The 24360-nt window shown below is 37.3% G+C and overlaps 1 protein-coding gene and 1 long non-coding RNA gene across 2 annotated transcripts in view; one reads left to right on the top strand and one right to left on the bottom strand.

Annotated features, from left to right (window-relative positions):
- GLG1 (golgi glycoprotein 1) overlaps positions 1-24360 on the top strand; it is a 114215-nt gene that overhangs the window by 37215 nt on the left and 52640 nt on the right. The window contains exon 2 of the mRNA XM_079119648.1: positions 23924-23956. Coding sequence (XP_078975774.1) covers positions 23924-23956 — 33 coding nt within the window. The remainder of the gene's footprint in view (positions 1-23923; positions 23957-24360) is intronic.
- The window catches only part of LOC306649059, a 208030-nt gene that overhangs the window by 8952 nt on the left and 174718 nt on the right, over positions 1-24360 (bottom strand). Inside the window, exon 2 of the long non-coding RNA XR_013760566.1 lies at positions 337-4064. This is a non-coding gene — a long non-coding RNA (uncharacterized lncRNA). The remainder of the gene's footprint in view (positions 1-336; positions 4065-24360) is intronic.

Here is a 24360-nt window from a genome sequence, read left to right on the forward strand (position 1 = left end):
TAAAGTGCTTTAGTGATGCGTCTTAGTTCTCTGTTCTGTGATTTGCCTTCCACCGCTGCCCCTACTCGCTGCTCTTATGGGCTAGCCGCTTCTGTGTGATTTTTTCTGTCTCGCTCCGCCTATGCTTATATCACCTCCAGGAGGCGGAGAGCAGGGCCATGCCTCTTACGCAAAGATTAGGCCATACACTCCAAGCAGGCACAATTAGGAGTGCTCGAGAACACATGCGCATACACTGTGTGCGTGGAGGATAAATCACCTGAGTGTGCTTATGTCAATTAACCTCCTTGATGCCGATGTGGTCAACATGGCACAGCCCCCAACAGTATGGGATACATAATTGTAGTTAAGAGTTTTTCCTACAGAAAATTCAGAAAAGCAGATTTTAAAAGACCATTGGCCGGGCACAGTGGCGCACACCTGTAATTCCAGGGGCTCGAAAGGCTGAGGCAGGAGGATCTCGAATTCATAGCCAACCTCAGCAACAGTGAGGCCCTAAGCAACTCAGCAAGTCCCTGTCTCTAAGTAAAATATACAAAAAAGCTGGGAATATGGCTCAGTGATTAAGTGCCTCTGGGTTCAATTCCCGATACCAAAAACAAAACAAAACAAAAAAACCATTAAGTAGTCTGAAGGACTTAACTTAGATTCTTTTTCTGAGTAGAAGCATTTTCCTTTTTCTTACCTTCTTAGTTATACTTCTGCAACATCGTAACATTGTCTTCTTTTATATTTACATTCTTCCCATGGTTACATATACTATACATTTCATTCACGTCTTAGGGAAATGTTTGGTTTACAATAATTGACATTTAAATGTTTCTGTTTAATTTTTTATAGGGTGTTTTTATTTTCATAGCATGGAGACTAAACTGTGGTAGAAAGAATTTTTGGTGTATCTACAGGTATTTATTATGCAATTTCTATATTCTAGGTGTGTTTCTAGGACTAGGAATACTCTATAACTCTTTCTAAAGTCATACTCTTGAAACTCTAAGACTATTAATGGTATTGCTGTATGCCATAAAAGGCAGATTGAAGCAGAACAAGACATGGAGGGAGGGAAGAGGCTTGTTTAGAAAATGAAAATGAGAAAATGAGAGATTTCTGAATTAGAGTTTTCACAGAAGGAAAGAAGATTGACTAAAGCTGAACACCAAAGGGGGAAAAAAAGACCATGGAGTACTTTACAGGGATTATAAAATATGGAACATGTAGGGAAAAAAGAATCAAAGATAAACCCACATAAATACGTGTTCAATAAATAGATGGGAGAGAAGAGACAGATCTTCTATACAGAAGAATCAAATAATGGGTTGCTATTTCTACCCTCCAGGAGGTAGAACTTCATTTCCTGCGTCTCCCTTAAGTATGGGCTGAGCTTAGTGAATTGTTTCTGAAGAGTAGACTGGAAAGGAGGAGAGGGGAAAAATTTTGTGTTGAAACCTGGCTGTACTACCTCCGTTTGAGTCGACACCGTCAGTGAGGTCGTGTTGATAGCATGTACACCCCTGCTGTGAAGTACTGAGGGTGGTACTTTCCTCTGTGATCTCCCCCCAAAGCCTGTAATCTGAGAAGAATATTACACAAACCAGTTTAGGGACATTGTACAAGATACTTCATTACACTTCCTCAAAACTGTTGAGATCATCAGGAACAAGAAGGCTAAGAAGATCATGGTGACTAAATCCTGGATGGGGGTCCTGAAACATGAAAGGAACATTAGATAATACTACTTTTTTTTTTCCGCATTCTACAGAAAAAACTCTGAATAAAATACCTACTATTTTACCTAGTGTTTTAGGGTTCTCCAGAGAAGTAGAACTAATAGGATATATGTATATGTCAATATGTAGATAGAGATCTATTATTAAGAATTGGCTTATGCTGTTATGGAGGCCAGCAGTCCCAAAATTGCAGTCACCAAGCTGGAGACCCAGGAGAGCGAGTAGTGTAGTTCTAGTTCAAATGTGGGCAGGCTCAAGACCCAGGGATAATCAGTGTTCCAGTTAAAATTTGAAGGTAGGGAAAAACCTGACCTCAAAGTCTAGTTCAAAAGCAATTAGGCAAAAGAAAATTTTCTCTTGATGGAAACAGGGTTGAGGGGAATAAGGCTTTTTGTTCAGTTCAGGCCTTCAGTTGATGGCATGGAACCTAATCACATTGAGACAGGGGAGTGCTTTACTTTGTTATCAGTTCCAATGTTAGTCTCATCCATAAACACCATATGGACACCCAGAGCAAGGTTTGGCCAAATGTCTGGGTACCCTGTGGCCCAGTCAAGTTAGCAGGCAAAATTAACCATCTAAAGTATAGTAAAATACTTAGTAAAACCTGAATATAGTGTGTATCAGTGTCATTTCCTTAGTTGTGGCAAATTATATTACATAAAAATGTTTTTTACAATAGGGAAACCTGGCAGGGCGCACCCTATAATCTGTACCCTAGCTATGTAGAAGGAGTGCAGGTTTGAGGCCAGCCTCAGCAACTTAGTGAGACCCTCAGCAATTTAGCGAGACACTGTCTTAAAATAAACAGGGACAGGATGTTGGGGATATAGTTTAGTGGTAAAACACTTACCTAGCATGCATGAGGCCCTGGGTTCAATCCTTAGTACCACCACCAAAAAAAAAAAAAAAAAAAAAAAAATCTGTGGATGTAGCGCAGTGGTAAGCACCAACGGGTTCAATCCCTAGTACCAAAACAAACAAACCAAAGAGAGAAAACTGAAAAAGTATATAGGAACTTTCTGTGCTGTCTTTGCAATTTTATGTAAGTCTAAATAAAGTTATTCTAACAAAAAAGGTTTATTTTAAAAAATAATGAAATTCAGAGTAAAAAATCAATTCTGTTTTAGGCATATTTTGGGTGACAGTGATGTTCAAGATGAGTGCATTAATAACTGAAAAGAGAGGGCTGGAGTTGTGGCTTAGTGGTAGAGTGCTTGCCTAGCATGTGTGAGGCACTGGGATCGATCCTCAGCAACACTTAAAAATGAATAAATAAAATAAAGGTTTAAAAAAAAAAGAATGCTTTAAAAAAAAACTGAAAAGAGAACTGGGATATGGCCCAGTGGTACAGGGTTTCCCTAGCACATGGTGAGGCCCTGGGTTTGATCACTAGCACACACACACACATACACACACACACCAAAAAAAAAGGAAGAAGGAGAAGAAGAGGAATCTGAATGCTGGGTGCAGTGGCATATGCCTATAATCCCAGTGGCAGTGCTGAGGCAGGAGGATCTTCAAATTCAAAGCCAACCTCAGCATTTTAGTAAGGCCCTCAGCAACTTAGTGAGACACTGTCTCCAAATAAAAAAATACAAAGGACTAGGATGTGACTCAGTGGTTTTGTCCCTGGGTTCGACACCCACTAACCTACCCACCCTACAAATAAACCTTACAGAGATGTATGTTAGAGTTCAGGGCTGAAGATGAAAATGAAGTCTCATCAGTAGAGACTCTGTACTCTATGGGAAGATGTGATCTCTGTGGGCAGTAGTGATGAAGAAAGAGCAGGCAAGGAACCAAGCTCTAGGCATGACTGGAATTAGAGGAACAGCAAAGGAGATACTGATATGATTAACTGGACAGTTCACTATCCAAAATTAGGAGAGGACAGAGGTAAAAGAAGAGAGTTGGGGGCTGGGGATATAGCTCAGTTGGTAGAGTGCTTGCCTCGCAAGCATAAGGCCCTGGGTTCAAATCCCCAGCACCGCAAAAAAAAAAAAAAATCTCAGAAAAGAAGAGAGTTGGGTTGGGTGTGACTCAGTGGTAAAGTGCTTGCCTAGCATGTGCAGGATCCTGGGTTCAATCCCCAAGACTGTGGAAGAAAAAAAAAATCTCTGCAGTGCTAGGGATTGAAACCAGGGTCTTGCTCATGATAAGCAAGTACTCTACCACTGAGCTCCATCTCTCTTGTTTGTTTGTTTGCTTATTTATTTATTTATTTATTTGCAGTTATAGGTGGACAGAATGCCTTTATTTTGTTTTTATTTTTATGTGGTACTAAGGATCAAACCCAGTGCCTCACACATGCTAGGCAAGTGCTTTGCCACTGAGCTATTGCCCAGCCCTGAGCTCCATCTCTTCATGTTAGCATATATCTAGCACTTAAAATTTTTCTTTTAAAAATTTTAATTAACTAGCTTTTGTATAGATTATCCTAATATACAAATTATACACAAAATAATGTAATAGTCTCTAGTTTAAGGAGTAAGAGCAGAGATGAAACTGTCTAATTATATATAGACAGACTACTTCTATTTTGTAGACAAATGAGAACAACACTATCATGGCCTATAATGAATTAATACGTAATTAACTGCATTTCCATAAAAGAAATGTGGTCAAATTTTCACTGTTCAGGAACAGTAAAGTGCCTTCGTGTGTGTGTTTCTGGGCACTGAATTCAGGGCCCTGTACATACTAGACAAATACTTGTACCACAGAGCTACATTCCCTGCTCCATCAGTAAAGTACTTTATAATTTTGTTGAAGGATTTACTCACCACACTTTAAAGATAATTACTAGGGGAAGACAGTTTTTGCCAGCTAACCCCCCCACCACCCCCACTGTTTTGGAGTTAGCAAAACTCGCTTATGTAGTTATTACTTGTGTGCTTCAGAGTTGAGAGTTGAGCAAAACTAGAAGAAATTCAGAGCCTTTGATTCTACTACTTTGTTAATCCTTACCTCAACTATTACATACTTTTCTGTAAATACATAAGAATTCGATTTTTTAATTTTATTTTTATGGATCTTTATTTATGGATAGTTAAACACTACAGATTAGCTAAAGTGAGCAGTAAGACTCTCCACTAAAGGAACATTTTAATCATAGAGGTTTTTAAATGCTAAAATATGCAGGAAATTCTGTGTCTGGAGCACAGCCAGAGTATAGGCTGGTCTGTGGGTGCACACTTGGCCTACAAAGGTGTGAGTAGGTGGAGTTGAAGACAATTTGCAGATACTTGTAGGCCAAACTTCTGGCAAGGTTAATTCAGATCCTAATCCAACTGCAGAAGCTGCAGGAAAACAGGCCAAAAGTTTGGGTCAGGAGTTCTGAGACTGAGCAAGTATCAGGAAGCTAAAAAGACTGAAGATCTGAGAAAACTGTATCCCAGAAACATCCAAAAGAGGTCTGGGGCACTATCTGGTAACAGCCAGCTTGGTTCTTTAGTAGAAATTTTCCTGCGTTGAAGAGCATGGATCTTTAATTAGTTTCCCCTATGTTGAAGGGGAAATAAAATACATCCCTTTTTATAGAACACATACTACTTATTTGGGAAAAACATGTACTGAACAAAAGAGAACATTTTTGGGCAGGGAATATTGTTCAGTGATACAGTGCTTGCCTACTGTATACTGTATGAGAGGCTCTTGAGTTTGATCCCCAAGACTGCAAAAAGGAGAGGTAAAGGGAGAAAGAAAAGATGGGGAAAGAACCCAGAAGAAACTAATTTTTGCTTATTTCCATCATCTTGCCATTTTCCTTATATACTAAATGGGTATCTCCTAGGGTACTGTAGAACTGCTTTGCTTTCTTATATTGTAATAAGAGTAAATGGGATGGGGGGTATGATATAGGAATTTGAAATTAACTCTTAGAGTAATATTAAATAGATTGAATTATTACCAGCTATATTTGTCTCTGAATTAGTAATTGTTTTCCACAGAAATCTTAACTCCTAGGCTAATTGTTCTTGAAACTCAGCATGTTTCCGAGCCACTGGTCAATCTTTATTCAAAATTAGGTAATAATTTTAATTATTAGATCAAAGAAACTTTATCCATTGCCAAATGAAATCATATGATATTCTAAAACAAAACATCATGGGTGTATATATTCCAATCCAAGTTCCTTAGCATAAATAAGTAAGGGGAAGTCCAGCGATGATCCTTGTTCTTGCTATAGGAGAATCTGGCAAGAGACTTTTTCTGCCATGCTGTGTAGCAGGTGAAATTTTTGCTGTTTTCTGCACTGTATTACAAAAACTGATTGATTAATGCACACTAACAGTTGCCTTGATCATGCAAGTTATTTTACACGAAAACATAAAAATGGTTTCAAGTTCTTCTTTGGGCCATGGAATTACATTTTAAATGTAAGGAAGAACTTGAGGATTGGAAGGAAGCTTTCTTGTGCTAAGTTTTAAGCTCTGTTTGGTTTTTGTATAGTAGGTCCTTTCACATCATGAATAATTACCCTATTTTATGTTTTGTCAATCTGGGTCAGAGCTACTAGACAAAGATAAGATTATGATTTGGGGAGCTTGGTGACCTGATCCAGTTTTCAGTGAAGGAAAAATTGCAATTTGTGAATATATTTTTAAAACTACTGCAGTGATCACTTTACCCATATGTAAGAACATTCCATTTAGTTAGTATCCCCGTGTACAGTTATGACTAGAGTTTTTTTCCCCCATTCCATCATGAAGTCCTATAAAGAATCTGAAAGAAATTACGTCTTCTGTTAGCATTTCATCTTTATTTGTGCATCTGTTAGGTACGCTATTGAGCGAAGAGCTAAAGTGGCAAAAATGATGCCACTGACTTTTGCCAGTAGAGAAAAGGAACATTAATAAGATACATCCATCAGAAAGTACTTTTATTCCTGCACTTTACCAAAGTTCCTGACCATTGAACAGTTCTTTTCCTGCCTATTCATTTTCATCATGGTTTAATGCAGTCCCATCTGCTGAGTTGAAGTGACCAACTCCTATTTAGCAGGAATAAATTGAGAAAATGTAGGAGTCTCACCTATTTATTGAAGAAGCCCTGTCTTAAATAATTTTGGAACAAAGTAACACTTAAAAAAAACAAATGCTGCCTTCTGCCATTGCCCCTCAACCCCCAACGATCTACCTGGGCGCACATGCCCCATGTTGAGGCCTCAGTTGTGGCATCAGCATCTCCCTGGACCTCTTCCCTCCCCATGCCCCAAGCAGTCAGCCAGCCAAAACCAGCCTCCTTCCCTTGCACTCTGCCTCCTGAAACTGCAGCCTCTATCATTATATCTGTCATTTATTTGTTTCCATAGCTGTCTCCTTCTACTGGGTGACAGCTAAATTGAGGATAGGGGAATCTGTTTTCTTTGTAAATTAAAATGTGACAATTGTACATTGAGTCTTGATATAGCAGCAGCTCACTATTTTGTTTTGTTTTTGTCATTGTCATTGAATGAATGAATGTGGCATAAGTCATGGACTGTAAAGCACAAGACATTTCCTAAACAACAGCAGCACATTTCATTCATCATGGACTAGTTCTCTGCATCCTTTGTATGAATAAAGGTGGAAAATGCTAGAGAGTTTTGAGTGACACTAATGGGTTGACAATAAAATTAACGGAGCATCACAACAACAAAAAACGCTGAAGAATTGTACAAATTATTTTTTTAACACTGTGCAAAAAATAATTCCCTGGTTATCTCCTATAAATGACTATTTTGTGTTGTACCTGGTTCTTAAATATATCTGTCATTGAGATGATAGAAAAAGTTGGATACATTTGCTTTGGTTGAAGATTTTGAATAATTCCATAATAAATCTAGATAAATGAACTGTATCTTTGTATAAAGAGTCTAAACTGTTAGCAGATAGTTATTTCTCTTTATTAAAAAAAAAAAAAACTGTTTACCAATTGTTATGGAATTTGGATAAACAGGGAGAACTCAACCTCTGGAAGCCATAAGATCAAAGAATGGCAGGATATGAGAGCTCAAGTTGAAAATGTGTGGAGTTTACACCTACACCTATTTTAAAGAATGTTCCAGAAAATTACCATTTAATTGATACTCTTAAACTAGAATCTGTCTGAATAGTCATACTTTGAAGAAAGAAGTAAAACAAGGTCCTGGAACTCAACTATGAACTTAAAATGTTTCTGAAAGTGGTGGAAGAAGTCAGAGCCAAAGTCCAAGTTAAACACTGTCTTAAGCAAATGAACTGCAGTTCAGCAGTTTGAATCTCCCAAAGAGGCACTTGAAGGAAAATATATCAATCTATCCTCTAATAAGACAATGCTGTATCTCAGGTAGATGTTGAATACGCTTTTGATTGCTCAGGAAATTTTTTATATAACCTATTTTCTACATTCCCCAAACTAGGTCATAGCAGTGACTGAAACTTTATAAACTTCATACTTCTTTGGAAAAGACTTACTTAACTCTTCCATAGGAAATGCGAAAGACTGGTAGGAAAAATTAAACTATAAAGGTGTTTTTATTACAAAAAAAAAAAAGAATTTTAAAGCATTCGAAGGAAGGAGAAGATATGATTATGCAAAACCTAAAAAGCATTTCTCAGTTCCTTCTGTCATGGACCTATGATTCATTTGTAATGTCTTGGTATTAGTAGTCCAGAAAACGACAACAGAATGTATGACAGAAAAAGTTGTTAAATTGCTTTTCAGGCTGGGCATAGTGGTGCCCGCCTGTAATCCCAGCAATTTGGGAGGCTGAGGCAGGAGGAGCACACATTCAAGGGCAGCCTGGGTGGCTTAATGAGACTGTCTTAAAATAGATGAAAAGGATTGGGGATATAGGTCAGTGATAAAGTGCCCCTGGGTTCATTCCCAATACTGCAAATAATAATAGTACTTTTTGTCAATAATCATTTTCTCTTTCCTCTCCCACACACACGTATACGTTGGCTTCCTTACATCAAAAGCCTAAGTATTTCTGCCAGGCGCCATGACCTACCCTTGTAATCCCAGCGAGCGGCTCAGAAGGCTGAGGCAGGAGCATCAAGAGAGTTCAAAGCCAGCCTCAGCAATTTGGCGAGGCTCTGAACAATTCAGTGAGACCCTGTCTCTAAATAAAATACAAAATAGGACTGGAGATGTGGCTCAGTGGTTGAGTGCCCCAGAGTTCAATCCCCAGTACCACCCCCTACTCCCCAAAAAAGGACTGGGGATGTGGCTCAGTGGTTAAGTGCCCCTGAATTCAATGCCCAGTACCAAAGCAAAAACAAAAACACAACCTGAGTACCTCTGCCTCATTGATTCTTTTTTTTTCCTTTAAAAAAATTTTTTTAATTGTAAACAAATGGGATACATGTTGTTTCTCTGTACATGGTGTAAAGGCATACCATTTGTGTAATCATAAATTTACATAGGGTCATGTTGTTTGATTCATTCTGTTATTTTTTCCCTTCCCTCCTTTAAATTTTTTTAGTTTGTAGATGGACACCAATACCTTTATTTTATTTATTTATTTTTATGTGGTACTGAGAATGGAACCCTGTCCACCTCTGCCACTGAGTCACAACCCTATCCCTGCTGTTGGTTTGGGAGGCTGAGGCAAGAGGATTGAAAGTTCAAAGCCAGTCTTAGGGCTTGTTAAACTTGAACACGCATTAAATTACCTGGAAGGTTTATTAAATTAACACAGATTGTTGGGCCCTAATCATGAATCCAGTTATTCATTAGATCTAGTGTCCAAGAATTTCCATTCTGTCAAGTAATGTTAATACTGATTCATTTTGAAAACCACTGCATCTTGTACGGATATTTCTACATATTTGGGTTGTCCAGACCAACGCCCTCTTTAGGTAACTGTTAAATAACGTTTTATAGTTCACCTTGTTCTGGGTGGTTTTTAACTATTGTTGTGCAGAGTATTGAAAGGTAGGAAAGCGAAATTTTCACTTGCAAGTTTAAATTCAACCTGATCTTATCTTAAAAATTGTCTTACCTTCTATAAAGCAGTTCATAAAACCCATTTTGCTAGCACAGGGCAAATGAAAAACTATTTTTATTACCTATAATTAACCTAATTCAGGGAAAAGGAACAGGCTTGTGGGAAAGGTTAGCATTGAAACAAGTAAGGAAGCTCAAAATTTTTCTTTCCTGAAATTAGTATTACTAGCCCCAATTTGAAACTGTAGATTTTAAAATTCTAAACTTTGTTTCTCAAGTCTAGGGTTGAGTTGATTAGTGGTTAAATAAATAACTTGTTGTGTTCAACATGAATCTTTCCAGAGTTAGTCTGATTTCAAATATTAGATCACTTTGTTTGAGTGACTGAGGTTATTGTGTTATTGAGCAAAAACCTTGGAGAAGCAGTTAGAGTGTAATACAGGTATTCTCATTGATAAGCTGTCCAACTTCTTGTGGCTACTGTCCTTGTTTGACATTATCAAAATGTAGTATTCTAAAAGCTGTTTCTGTACATTGCAACTTTGTATTTATAGTATAACTAAAAAGAGGTTTCATTTAAATCTTCAAAAGATTTTTTTTCAGAAAATTTTTACCAAGTTTATTTTCTATCTCTTGACTTTTGTTTGAATTTTTGTCTTCTTTGAAAGACTGAGATGTTGCCTAAAGAGCCTTAAATGATTAAAATCTAATATTTTTAAAATCTTTAAAAGGTTCTTTTAATTTCAAAAATTCTTATGTTTTAAATTTGGAATTTATCATATTTCATGACCCAAAATAGCACATGGAGTTTTTGGCATTGTCTATCCTTCCTATGCCAACAAAAGCCACACCATATGGTAGGACTGCTGTTACAGTGGGAAACCCACACAATGTGGAGCCTTTGCCTGGCATGAAACAGAGCTGCTGTTCCCATATGCTTATCTTTTTAAAGCCAACATATTGACCAGGATATATTAGAATTCCAGTATGTCTCAGTAGCCTATCATTTGAGCTTTTCAGCTTTTTTTTCCTACCAACTGCAACATTTGACCACATTAAATGTACTCAGAATTTCATGGAATCTCTTACCCCACTTCAGAAAGAAGTTTTCAAATGGTGACTGCAAGAAAGGAGAGTTGTACCTTTAAAAATCCAATCAATGGACTGGAGTCATGGCTCAGTGGTAAAACACTTGTCTAGCATGTGTGAGGCACTGGGTTCGATTCTCAGCACCATATAAATAAATAAAATAAATTCCATTGACAACTAAAATAATAACAATAATAACAAATCCAGTCAGTAAGTATTTTAGTTCTACTTTATTGCTAGCATCCTCTACCACTATGCCCTGTTTTGGAGGTAACCTTTTCTCCCAAACTCTAACTAGATATTCAGAAGGAAAAGTGATTGCAAATATTGATCTTAGATGATGATATAAGTGCGTGGGAAGAGAAATGGGAATGAAGGAGAAGGCATCTGTGCAAGAGAGAAACAGCGCCAAAATCCCAACATAGCTAACCCCTTCCTGAGGGCTGTACTTCCAGGACGTCCTCTCTGTAGGCCCCACATCCCCACAGTGCCACTCTGAAGAAGTGTGTGTGTGTGTGTGTGTGTGTGTGTGTGTGTGTGTGTGTGTGTGTGTGTGTACGCGCGCGCGCGCGCGCTACTCAGGGATTAAACCTAAGGGCACTTTAGCAATGAGCTACATCCCTACCACCTTTTTTGTTTTTTTGAGGCAGGATCTCACTAAAATGCTTAGGACCTTATTAAGTTGCTAAGGCAGCCTTTGAACCTGCAGTTGTCTTGCCTCAGCTTCCCAAACCCCTGAGATTATAGGCATGCACCACATGCCTGGCTTATATTTTTTTGTTTTGAGACTGGGTCTTCCTAAGTTACTAAGTTACTAACCCATGATACTTCCGCCTCAGTGTCCCAAGTAGTTGGGATTCCAGGCATGCAGAATTAAGGTTCTAACACATGCATGTTTGGGGGACACCCTCAAACCAAAACAGTAACTTGTGCATGTATTGTAATCAGTGATAACATCAGCAAATCTTCAGAAATTCAGAAAAGGATGTGTTTGGGGGGAAGATTTGTTTGTTTATTTTCACACTGGAGATTGAACCTTGAGCTACATTCCAAGCCTTTATATTTGTAAAATTGAGACAGGGTCTCGCTAAATTGTTTACTTAGGGCCTCACTAAGTTGCTGAGGCCGGCCTGAGACTTGGAATGCTCCTGCCTCAACCTCCAAGAGTCTCTAAAATTATAGGTGTGTGCCACGGCACTTGCCTGTGGCCAGGGGGCTGGCCATATAAGGAGTTAAAGCTGTCCTCATATAATAGTTAGATTTATAACTTCATTTAGAAGTTCTCCCTCTGTCCTCTGAAAGATAATCTGTTGGTATTTATGTGCATAGTTTTATTTTTTGGTTATTTCTGAAAGTTTCATTACAAGGTAGAGCAATTTCTTCTGGGGGAATTGGATTTAAATAAACAATGGTAATGAGGGGCTGGGGTTGTAGCTCGGTGGTAGAGCGCTTGTGTAGCGTGTGTGAGGCACTGGGTTTCATCCTCAGCGCCACATAAAAATAAATAAATAAAATAAAAGTCCATTAACAACTAAAAAATATTTAAAAAATAATGGTGATGAATTTCTTTAAAAGTGTACAGAGGAACTGTAGGAGCAGACTTCATGACAACCTCCTCATCCTAGTGCTTTTCCCTCGAAAAAAGCAAAAAACAGTGTCTTTAATTTTCTGATAACAACATTATTAATTTAAAAATGCTCTTTGAATCCTTATTTAACAAATTCTGTTCTGTCCAGCTTGAATCTATCTCACGGCTTTTTGTTTTTTCTCAACGTGATTTTGTTTGCTCTTGTTGTTTTTGCTGTACTGGGGATCAAAACCAGTGCCTCAGGCATGCTAGGCCAGGGCTCTACCATTGAGCAGCACCCCCAGACCCAGGTTTATTCTTGGTTTGGGGATATGTTAGAGAATTGAGGTTGAAAGACCTTAAAAATAGACCACAAAGGAAGACAATTGGGAGAAGCTATTTATGCTAGCCTTGACCCCAGAAACTGACAGTTTGCTTTCGGAAGCCTAAGAGGCAGATAGAATTTCCATCAACAAAATATAAATATTTTTGTAATACCATTATGTACCTAGTATGGTGGTAGGCCAAGCTGAGATTACTCCCTCCCAGGAACTTTCTTAAGTGTCAGAACTATTACCTTAAGAAAAAAAGTTCTGCCAGGTACTACAGGAGGTTTTGTGATCAACCAAGAATTTATTTTGTTAGAATCCTGATAGTTTCAGGAAGAATCCTAAGATAGATATAGTTGGAAACTGAATTTGTGGCAGCAAAATTGTGTATTTGCCTGTTGGGTGACATGGTTGCACTGCCAGAACTGGGTAGATTTGATTTTTCTCTCTTTTTTTCTGGGTACTGGGCATTGAGTCCTGGCACACTTTACCACTGAGCTATATCCCAGTTCCTTATTTTTATTTTTGAGACAAGGTCTTGCTAAGTTGTGCAGGCTGGCCTTGAACTTGAAATCCTCCTACTGCATCCTCCTGAGTAGCTGGAATTCCACTGTGCTTGACTTCAAAATACTTATTATCTTGGTATATATCTGTAGCAGATGTTTTTAGAAGGGAACAGCTAAAAGACTTACTCTAAGTCAGGTTCTCATTCAGAAACATACTAAATATTGGCTTTAAAATTTTGGATTTTTCTTTCTGAATTAATTATTATTCTGTTCTAAAAATGCAAGTTTAAGCCATCACCAGTGGATTAAATGAATAGTTCACATCGCAAGAACATCACTTTTTGGCCCAGTGGCTTGCCTGTCATCCCAGTGACTTGGGAGGCTGAGGCAGGAGGATCACACTCCTTCAAAGCCACACTCAGCAAAAGCAAGGTGCTAAGCAACTCAGTGAGACCCTGTCTCTAACTAAAATACACAATAGGACTGGAGATGTGGCTCAGTGGTCGAGTACCCCTGAGTTCAGTCCTGGTACCCTTCCTCCCAAAAAGTATCACTTTTGGTATCAGACAATTGAAAAGATCCTTTATTTGGAAATGGGTATTTTTCACGTATGTAAACTGTTATGATTTGTTAATTATTCTACCAGAGTTGTCGGAGGACTTTGGAAGGGATGGCTCATAATTTTTCTGGAGAAAAGTTTGAAAAAATGTGCAGAGCATTCTCATGGTTGAGAATGGGATTAATGATTCTCCCAAATTATAGCACAGGTTAACTGGTAGAATAGAAGTTGGAATTAACAGTTTTATAATATCATGCAGGGAGTTGCTTTCTCTAATATAAAAGAAATATAGCAAGATGAATATGAAAAAAATTTTTGAATTTTGTCAGACATTAACTGTATTGCCAAGATGGTACACAGATGCAAGACCCTTGTGTCTGATCTGTTTTGGTGGCAATTACTTATGTAAGCTAGATCTGCTTAATCTTAAATTAAAGGAAATATGATTAGCCACCTTTGGAAAAAGAATCTGCTCTTCATCCCTCTCATTTGGTTTTTCTGAAAGGATGTATAATTATATTAAATAAGCTATTAGTAAAAGAAGAAAAATGTTGAACAGGTCACCTACATTTGTAGGATTTTTTTTTTTTTTTAATGGTACTGGGAATTGAATCCAGGGGCACTCAATCACTGAGCCACATCCCCTGCTGGGTTACTTAGGGCCTTACTAAACTGGCCTTGAACTCACAATCCTCCTGCCTCAGCCTCCTGAACTGCTGAAATTACAGGTGTGCACCACCACACCCAGCTATTTTTGTTTGTAATTGAGATGCTACCACCTCCTTGGAGGCCAGGGAATACAATGAAACCAGAAAAATATCAGAACTTTTAGTGGCCTCAAAATGAACTAATAAGAGACTGTTTTGAACCTGGAAGTCGGCATCCTACGTGCACAATTTCTTTGTTCTGAAAATTGGGAAAATTTTGGTGTCAGTTGAATAATTGGGAAAGTTATGGGTGTTGAGATAATTTGTTTAATTTTAAGCCTTTTTGGAAAAAGGATCAGTGCATTCACCATCTTTTTCAAACTGCATCAACTTGCTAATAGATCAAAATTATCCCAGATTTCTTCTTTCTGGTGTAGATGAAAATTTCAAAGGCCTTAAAATTAAAACCTGTGTCTTACACATTAGATTTCTCAGTATTCTTCTGAAGAATAATAATTGTGATGGTGAAAATTTTAAATACCATTGTAGTGCGTGAGCCTGTATAGCAATTGTGGTATAGCTCTGAACCTCCTTTTGCACTGTTTTGTACCACCTGTTCATAGGCTGTCAGGTGATTTATTTATTTATTTAGATGCTAGGGATTGAACCCAGAGGCACTTACTTACATTCATCTGCATCTCCAGCCTTTTTATTTTTTTTGAGACAGGGTCTTACTAAATTGCTGAGACTGGCCTCAAACTTGGGATACTACTACTTCAGCCTTCTGAGTTGCTTGGATCACATGTGCCTAGCCTAGCCTTGACAATTTAGTAAGACTCTGTCTCAAAAAAATAAAAAGGGAAAGGAATAACAGCATAGTGGTAAAGCACCACTTGGTTCAAACCCTAGTACCAGCAGAAAACCCAATAAAACAAAAAAACCCCAAAACCAAAAACCCAATATAGTGGAGTGATTTAAAGAGCAGTCTTCCCATTAGGGTAAGATTTTTTTTTTCCTACCATAATTTTCTAAATTAATTTATCCCTTTTTCTAATTTATCCTAAAGTAACTAATTTAAACTGAAGTTGCATTCCTATAGCTTAGAATTTATACATCTTATAAGCATTTTATTTTTATATATTTATTTTGTGTGTATGTTTCTAGGTATGGAAACCAGAGCCTTGTGCATCCTGGGCAAACCCTGAGCTATTCCACAACCCTATATATCTTATAAACTTATTCCTGTTTATTTTTTTTTATTTTTGAGATTGACTTACTTTGGAATCAGGCAGTGCAAAATTAACACTCTTTTGGAAGCATTGAATAAGTATTACAACTAGATGGTATTTGTTACATACTGATTAATTGTGGTAGGTGAGTTTCATATTTTGCTTCACATAAGTCTACATATGAAGCAAACATTCTCATTCCATTTGTAGGTAAGGATATTTAGGCTTACAAAAGTTAAATAATTTGTCCTGGCTCACACAGCTAGTATCTGGAATAGTCAAATTTGATCCAGATCTTTGGCTCAGCTGAAGTACCATCAAAAGGATTCTTCTGGTCTTTGATACTTTGTACTTTGGTTTAAAAGTCAATTAATTTTTTAATAGAAAATGACCACTTTAGGAGGCCCAAAATGTGTTCTGGAGGTTATAGAGAAGTCTTATAGAAGAATATATCTTTATTAATGTTTGCATTAACTTATCAGTATTTCCCAAATTATGCATTAATTTCTGTCATTTCATCAATGGTAGTTTGATATAGTGGTGATTATTGATGTTTAATTAGTAGTGCCCTTTTTCTACCAACTGTGGAATGGTGTTATTTAAGCAAGAAGAAATGTGGAGACCTTTTAAAGATTTTATTAGATTTTATGCTTAATGTTTGTAAAACCCAGAAGATTCAATTTTACAATTTTTATTTGTTTGTTTGTTTGATTGATTTTTGGTACTGGGGATTTAACCCGGGGCACTTTACCACTGAGCTACACATCCCTACAGCCCTTATTTTTATATTTTTATTTTGAGACAGGTTCTTGCTGAGTTGTTTAGGACCTCACTCAGTTACTGAGACTGGCTTTGAATTTGTGATCTTCCTGCCTTAGTCTCCCAAGTTTCTGGGATTACAGGTGTGCACCACCACACCTGGTAGCCTGAGACTCCTTTGAGCTATGTATATTTCAGAATTATATAGTAATGTACTATGCTGTCTTTAAACAGAAGGCCAGTCCCAGAGCCAAAGCTGTTCTCTTAGAAGCACCAGTGATTTGAACTGGGTTATATCAAAAGAAATCTGCACATTCTATTGGCTCCTTCAGCCTGTTTGCTCTTGCCTAGTAGTAATGCAGTTGCCTCTAGTCGGTATGGGTGAATTGTGGTATTTTTAGGAACTTGGGTATGGGACATGAAAAAGTGTATTTATTTCATGACTTTGTTTTTGCATTTTATAATTATATATGCCTTTTTTGGTTTTAACCTTTCAGAATTATAGAATAGAAGTACTGTAGTTGGGTGTAGACATGTTAGATATTTGAAAATGTTTTTTTAAATTGTAGACCAGTTTTGTGCTTTGCATTCAACTATAGTGGCTACTGCTTTGACAAATTTGTAACTACATTCAGCTGTCCCAGATCATCTGAGAGGGCAAATAAATAAAGAGATAGCATATCAAAATTGATTTTCTGTTCATAAATTATATAAGGCACTTCAAAGAATTTTGTTTTCACCTTCTATTTTAAACTCCCACATAAAAGTTGGCCATCCTGGCAAAACTGGACATCAATGGTTAATGTAGTTTTCTTAGTGCCGAACTACCAGTTTAGGACGCTGAGAGAACCAGATTGCTATTTGCCATATCCTGGAGGATATAGATATCCCATGTTTCCTCCCCACCACCTCCCTTTAAAATAGACAGTAGAAAGGAATGAAACAAAAAATACAGAGACTGTCCTGTGTTCATTTATGAATACATGACCTGTGTTACTCTATATCATGTACAACTACAAGAATGGCAAGTTTTACTTTATATATATGTATAATATGTCAAAATACATTCTACTGTCTTGTATAATTAAAAACAACAAATTGAAAAATAATACAGAGAGTATCATTAAACTCTCTTGATTTTCCAACCATGAAGATGTATTCTGAATATTTTCAGAGGTGTCTGTGTGTATCAAATTGCTTTTATTTTATTTTATTTTATTTTATTTTATTTTTGGCACAAGGTACAAAATTTTAAAAGTATAAAAGATATATAGTGAACATAAATCCATTTGTGTATACTTTCAAAGATAATCTATACACATACAGTCAAATATGTATATTATATATTTTGGATTCTTATTTGCATTGTGAAATATGGCTTTCTGGATAGTAGTAATTTTGCTTTTTATCTTTAGTGGTACTTTTGATGTTAAGTTTTATGCTGAGAATAAAAGGCCACTGATATATTTGTAAAGTCTATAATTCCTAAAGCTTTTTACACAGCTTTTCTCATGATGCTCTGTAATAACTTCACAAGGTTGGTACAGCAGAATTATCTGTTCTAGAATTTTGATACTGCATTTTGGTAGTAGAAGCACAGTTGTTGCAGTCCTGGTTACTGCCTCACAGTTCAGAAGAGTGGCCTTTTTGCTTTGTAAATGTTAGCCACTTCAGAACAAGTGATAATGCTATCTGTGCCACTCCTGTAACGGGGACCCTATGACTGACTGACTTTAGGCAACTGAACTGTGCAGACAGACCTTTTATTCCTTTACAGCTGTGTGCCTTTCCTGACTGGGAGCCAAGTTGGTAGATCTGCCCAAGATTCCTTTTAACACAAAAGTGGAATCTGACCAAGCATTTGGTAAAGTGACTCTGTTTCCTTCCCCCATAAGTCAGGTAAAAATCATCATCACCAGCACCAAAGAGTGTTGCAGATTCGAAGTCATTTCCTCAGAAGGAAAAATGAGTGGTGGGAAGAGAAAGCTTCTGACAATAAGCTCTGTGAGAGTGATGTGGTCCCAGAGTAGTGCATTCATTCACAATGAAGAAAGCGGGCAGAGAGTCCTGGCAAAGCTGTAATTGTTTTTTTTTTTTTTTTGGTTGCCGTACTAGGGATCCATCCCAGACCCTTGCACATGTTAGGCAAGTGCTCTACCACTGCGCTGTGCCCCCAACCCTCTTTTTATTTTTGTTTGAAACAGGGTCTTGCCAAGTTGCCCAAGCTGGCCTCAAATTTGTGATCATTCTGCCTCAACCTTCCAAGTAGCTAGATTAAAGGCATACCAGTTATGCCTGGCTTATTTATATTTTATGTTTATAAATTCATAAAAACCATTATATGTGTAATAATGTAATGATGCAGTTTTTGTTCAATAACTAAATTACTGTATCCTTCTTAAGTATGTTTCATTCCCTGCTCTGGACAAGATTGATAAATCATATTAATTTTTAGTATTTCCATTGGTCAGTTTAAGTATATTTAGAGTTTTCTGTCTTGGTCCACCCCTCCCTTTTCTTTTATTTGTTAATGTCCTGCCAGTATTTGTATCTGTAAGTAAGTGTGCAACGCAAGCCTTTCTATTAATTCCCAAGGCAATATACCCATACTCTTTTACCTTATTAGAATCAAAAGAAAATTTGTTTTCATTTTGAAGATACAGGAAAAATAAATCTATGATCTCACCACATGTTTTGTATGTGAGACTGTCCAAGAACCAGGGATAAATTAGCCCTAATTTGTTTCTAGGGATCTTGTCTATCTTTTACCCCTTTAAAAACTCAGTATATTCCTATAGAAGTGATTAACTGTATAATATTTACCAGCTGTATTATTATTCCCATCACCCACTTGGGAAGCACACAAGTAATAAAAGTATATTAAACCCACCACACTGTGCTCAGAATAACATATTCATTTGGACTGTGGGAAACCATTATTGCACCAATGCTGGGATTTCTAATAAAACCTAGTAGTTATCCCACCACATATTAGGAGATGCCAAATAAATAAACCTAAGAATGGTCACCTTAGGGTTCCCTTTCTCACTGAAGTCTCTGCCTTCTGTTCAGAATGTGCTTTTCCAACCCCTCCCTCACCCCATGTTCTGCTCTGCACAACCAGACCACAACCCCCCATAGGGCTCATCTCAGGTGTGTCCTCTCCACGCAACATTCCCTCATGTCCTTTCTGTTGTCCTTCTCCTGGGGTTTGTGGTGCTTTCTTCCTTCTTGAAAATATCACCTGTTGCCCTCCTCAGTACACACACATTCAACTGGTTTTTAGATGGTTAGGTGTGGACTCACGTTTTTACTCCTGAAACACTCATTTACTAGAGCCAACATTTGTATTTCATACTTAAAAATAAAAAAAATCCCCATTGGACTTGTATAGTACTTTTTTTATTTTTTTTAAGATCAGTGAATATTGAAGCTTCATACAAAAGCACAGCTCTTTAATGAATCAGCATTGTTGGAAGGCTTAAAACCTGTGTCAATCACTGCCCTCCTTGGAAAAATAATATTCAGCTGTTATCCCTGGGTACAAATAAGAAAAATATATTCTGATGGAGCCAGATGAGGCACTAAGAGGGAATCATTTATGAATCTGATTGAGGATTAAGATTCCCTTTAGACTTGCTCAGGGAAAATTTTCCAAGACTAAAAGATAGGGTTTATCTGATTAGATGGCAATTACATTATGCTCATGTGCTTTGGGGAGCGGGCTTTGGATCAAGTTACTAAATGAATTGTTCATGTGATTGGGAGTTTACTGGGTTCTAAATGAATAAACTCGCAGAAGAATTTACTTACTACTGCAGTAGAGTATTCCTACTCATGAGGAGGCGTCAGGTTGTTGCTGCCTGAATTCAGATGGCAAGGCCATAAAAGTGTGCCTACTGTTGCATTTTTGTTTGTTTTCTTCCAGATTATTTGAAAAACAAATCTGTCACTTAATTTAATACCCGGTGCATAGAAAAAGGAATTTATTCTTTTGTGTTCCTCTGAGGGTTATTTCAACTTCAGTTGATGAAAATGTAGAATGTTCTGTATAGGCATATATTACTGCACCTGGCTCTTTCTTTATTGATGTGTTTCATAAAATTTTCTTCTCAGTTTTCTATTCTGAGAAAACAGTTTTCTTTTCAGTGAGGAAACACTTGATGTAAAAAGACATATTTCTGTCTCCAGAATGGTGAAGAGCAGCTGATGATGTGGCATGGCTCAGTCCACAGGCTAGGAGCCAGCATTTTGCCTCTAATTTGAAGGGTGGGGTCCAGGGAGGATTCTGAAACTGATAAGGATTTCAGTGGTTTTTTTTTGTTTTGTTTTTGTTTTTTAATTTCAATATATCACATGTTGAAAAATACATTAAAAGGTAATTAAAGGCTGAGCTTTTTTCTTTTCTTTCCTCTTTGTTTCTTTTCTTCTTCTTCTTCTTTTTTTTTTTTTTTTCCTAGTAGCTTTCTTCTTTTCTTCTTGAGCCCTAGGGGATCATGTAACTTCCTCCTCTTTGGAGGAATCATTCCAGTCCTTCCTGGCCACTGTTCTAATTCTTTGGGCCTTCCCCAGTTTCTTACACTTGCTTAATTGTTTAATTTCACTCTTTAATCTATACAACTGGATTGTAAACTACCTAAGATCAGAGACTTACATAAAATATTTGTATCCTGCAGCAATACCTATGGCAATTTAGGATAAATTGATTATATACTTGTGTTGATTCATTTCTTGGAATCACCCCATAATAAAATTTCATTAATTTTTAGCAAAAGAAAAAAAAATCTTCAGCTTTATTCTATTTTGGTAATTCTGGATTTTATTTTCCATGCTGTTTTTCTTCTTGGACTAAAGCTAATCAAGTCTATACAAGGTGCTTATTTGTTTGGTACCAGTGATTGAACCCACTGAGCCACAACCCCAGCCCTTTATTTTTTATTGAGAGAGGGTCTCACTAAGTTGCTGAGACTGGCTTTTAACTTGGGATCCTCCTGCCTCAGCATCCTGAACTGCTGGAATACAGTGTGTGCCACCAGCATGACATCATTTTAAAGATTCTCCAGTGCTCTGAATTGCTTTCAAGATGGCCCCATAAGGAGCCAGGTTTAAGTAAGCACTTCAGATTGAAGTGGAAAGGAAAGTTAAGCTGGGTCAGTGTGTGGAGGCCGATTTCTGAGACTCAGAAAGGCATTAAAGTATCTATTCTTTCATATTTTGAAAATGGCACTGCTAATAGCCAAAATTGGTAATATTTCACAGAAAGTTCATACTGTTCACTTCATTTGATCAAGTTTGGATAGGTTGGAAAACCATAGAAATTCAAGGTAAATAGCGTTTTGTTACCGGTTTGTTTTATTACAGTTGTTACCTCCTTGAAAGGTCTGAACAAGAAAACGAAAAGAAATATGTATTGCAGAGCTATGCAAAATCAGGCAAAACCTAGGTCCCCCCATCCCTTACTGACTGGGGATTGAACCCAGGGCCTCACACATGCTAGGCAAGGCTCTACACTGAGCCTCATCCCCAGACACTCCATTCCACCTTTTCTTTCTTCATAGAATTAAAAGTTCATTTTACCCATTACCTGTACCTAGCTTTAAAAAGCAAATGTAACCAGGCTTGGTGGCACACCCCTGTAATCCCAGTGACTTGGGAGGCTGAGACAGGAGGATTGGGAGTTCAAAGCCAGCCTCAACAAAAGCGAGCTTGCTAAGCAACTTAGTGAGACCCTGTCTCTAAATAAAATGCAACATAGGGCTGGGGATGTAGATCAGTGGTCAGGTGCCCCTGAGTTTGATCCCCAGGACCCCACCCCACCCCCAAAGGAAAAAAGATACATTGTATCTGTGTGTTATGCCTGCCTGACTTTTTTTATTTTTATTTTTTTAACCTAGTAGTGCTCTACCACTGAGCTACATTCCCAGCCCTTTTTATTTTTTCAGACAGGGGCTCACTAAATTGCTGAGGCTGACCTTGAATTTGTGATTATCCTGCCCCAGGCTCCCAAGTGGCTTGGATTACAAGGGTTGCCCCACTGTGCCCTGTGTGCCTGATCCTCTTAAAATTGGAAAGTATCATATAAAAGAAAAGGTCCTTTTGTTGCTATTGCTTTAGGATATTTTTCTCCATTTTCCCCATTTCCAGAATGTACAATTGATTAGAAAGGGATTATGCCTCCTACATATCTTTTTTTTTAAATTTATTTTTATTGTACATAAATGGGATACATACTGTTTCTCTGTACATGAAGTAAAGGCATACCATTTGTGTAGTCATACTTTTACATAGGATAATAGTGTTTGATTCATTCTGTTATTTTTTTCCTTCCCCCCACCCCAGCCACCCCTCTTTTCCCTCTATACAGTTCCTCTTTCCTCCATTCTTACCTCCTTACCACCCCCCACTGTGTCATCATCCACTGATCAGGGAGATCATTCGTCCTTTGGATTTTTTAGATTGGCTTATCTCACTTAGGATGATATTCTCCAATTTCATCCATTTGCCTGCAAATGCCATAATTTTATTATTCTTTATAGCTGAGTAATATTCCATTGTATATATATACCACAGTTTCTTTATTCATTCATCAATTGAAGGACATCTAGGTTGGTTCCACAATCTGGCTATTGTGAATTGAGCAGCTATGAACATGGATGTGGCTGCATCTCTGTAGTATGCTGATTTTAAGTCCTTTGGGTATAGGCCGAGGAGTGGGATAGCTGGGTCAAATGGTGGTTCCATTCTAGGTTTTCTAAGGAATCTCTACACTGCTTTCCAGAGTGGCTGCACTAATTTGCAGCCCCACCAGCAGTGTATGAGTGTACCTTTTTCCCCACATCCTGGCCAACACCTGTTGTTGCTTGTATTCTTGATAATCGCCATTCTAAGCCGGGTGAAATGGAATCTTAGTGTAGTTTTGATTTGCATTTCTCTTATTACTAGAAATGTTGAACATTTTTTCATATATCTGTTGATTGCTTGTACATCTTCTTCTGTGAAGTATCTGTTCATTTCCTTAGCTCATTTGTTGATTGGGTTATTTGTATTCTTGGTGTAGAGTTTTTTGAGTTCTTTATATATTCTGGAAATTAGTGCTCTATCTGAAGTATGAGTGGCAAAGATTTTCTCCCACTCTGTAGGCTCACTCTTCACATTGCTGATAGTTTCCTTTGCCGAGAGAGAGCTATTTAGTTTGACTCGATCCCAGTTATTGATTCTTGCTTTTATTTCTTGTGCTATGGGAGTCCTGTTGAGGAAATCTGATCCTAAGCTGACATGTTGAAGATTTGGACCTACTTTTTCTTCTATAATATGCAGGGTCTCTGGTCTGATTTCAAGGTCCTTGATCCATTTTGAGTTGAGTTTTGTGCACGGTGAGAGATAGGGGTTCGCTATGTATCTTTCTGGTTCATTTCTCTCCAGCAGCCTAAACAGTGTATATGATGCTATGAATATGTTGAAGAAACATATTCAATTGACTATTCAGATTTCTTGTATTGAAGTTTATTTTGAATTTGAAAATTGTATTTGAAAACTTGAGAAATTTTTTATTTTATTTTTTTGTTTTAAACATTATTTCTTTTTTTCTTTCTAGCCTGAAAATGAAATTTCTTCAGACTGCAATCATGTAAGTATGGATTTCTTTTAGCTTATCATATGTGCTTTATGACGACAGACTGTGGGACACTTTGTATTGTTTTAGGAAACTTTGTTTTCTTAGATTCCCTTAATCTTAAAATGATAATAAATCTTGATTAAGGACCATGGTAAAATCTACAAATACTCCTTCATTGCAGAAACTGGCAGTTTCTGTCAAATAATATTTAGGTAATTAAGCTTGTTTTCTTCATTATAGCTACCATATGAAAATAATGAGTTTTCTGTTTATCAAGTTGACCATTTTAAAATAATATAAAGTTCTTTCATTTACTCATCATTAGTCACTTGCTATGTGTGGTAGCACATTAAAAGGAGACTGATGTGAAATTAAATCTGTGCAAAAAGTTTTGGGTGTTTTGACACAAGTCTGTA

The sequence above is a fragment of the Sciurus vulgaris genome (assembly GCF_902686455.1).
Source record: "Sciurus vulgaris genome assembly, chromosome: 17".
Lineage (NCBI taxonomy): Eukaryota > Metazoa > Chordata > Mammalia > Rodentia > Sciuridae > Sciurus > Sciurus vulgaris.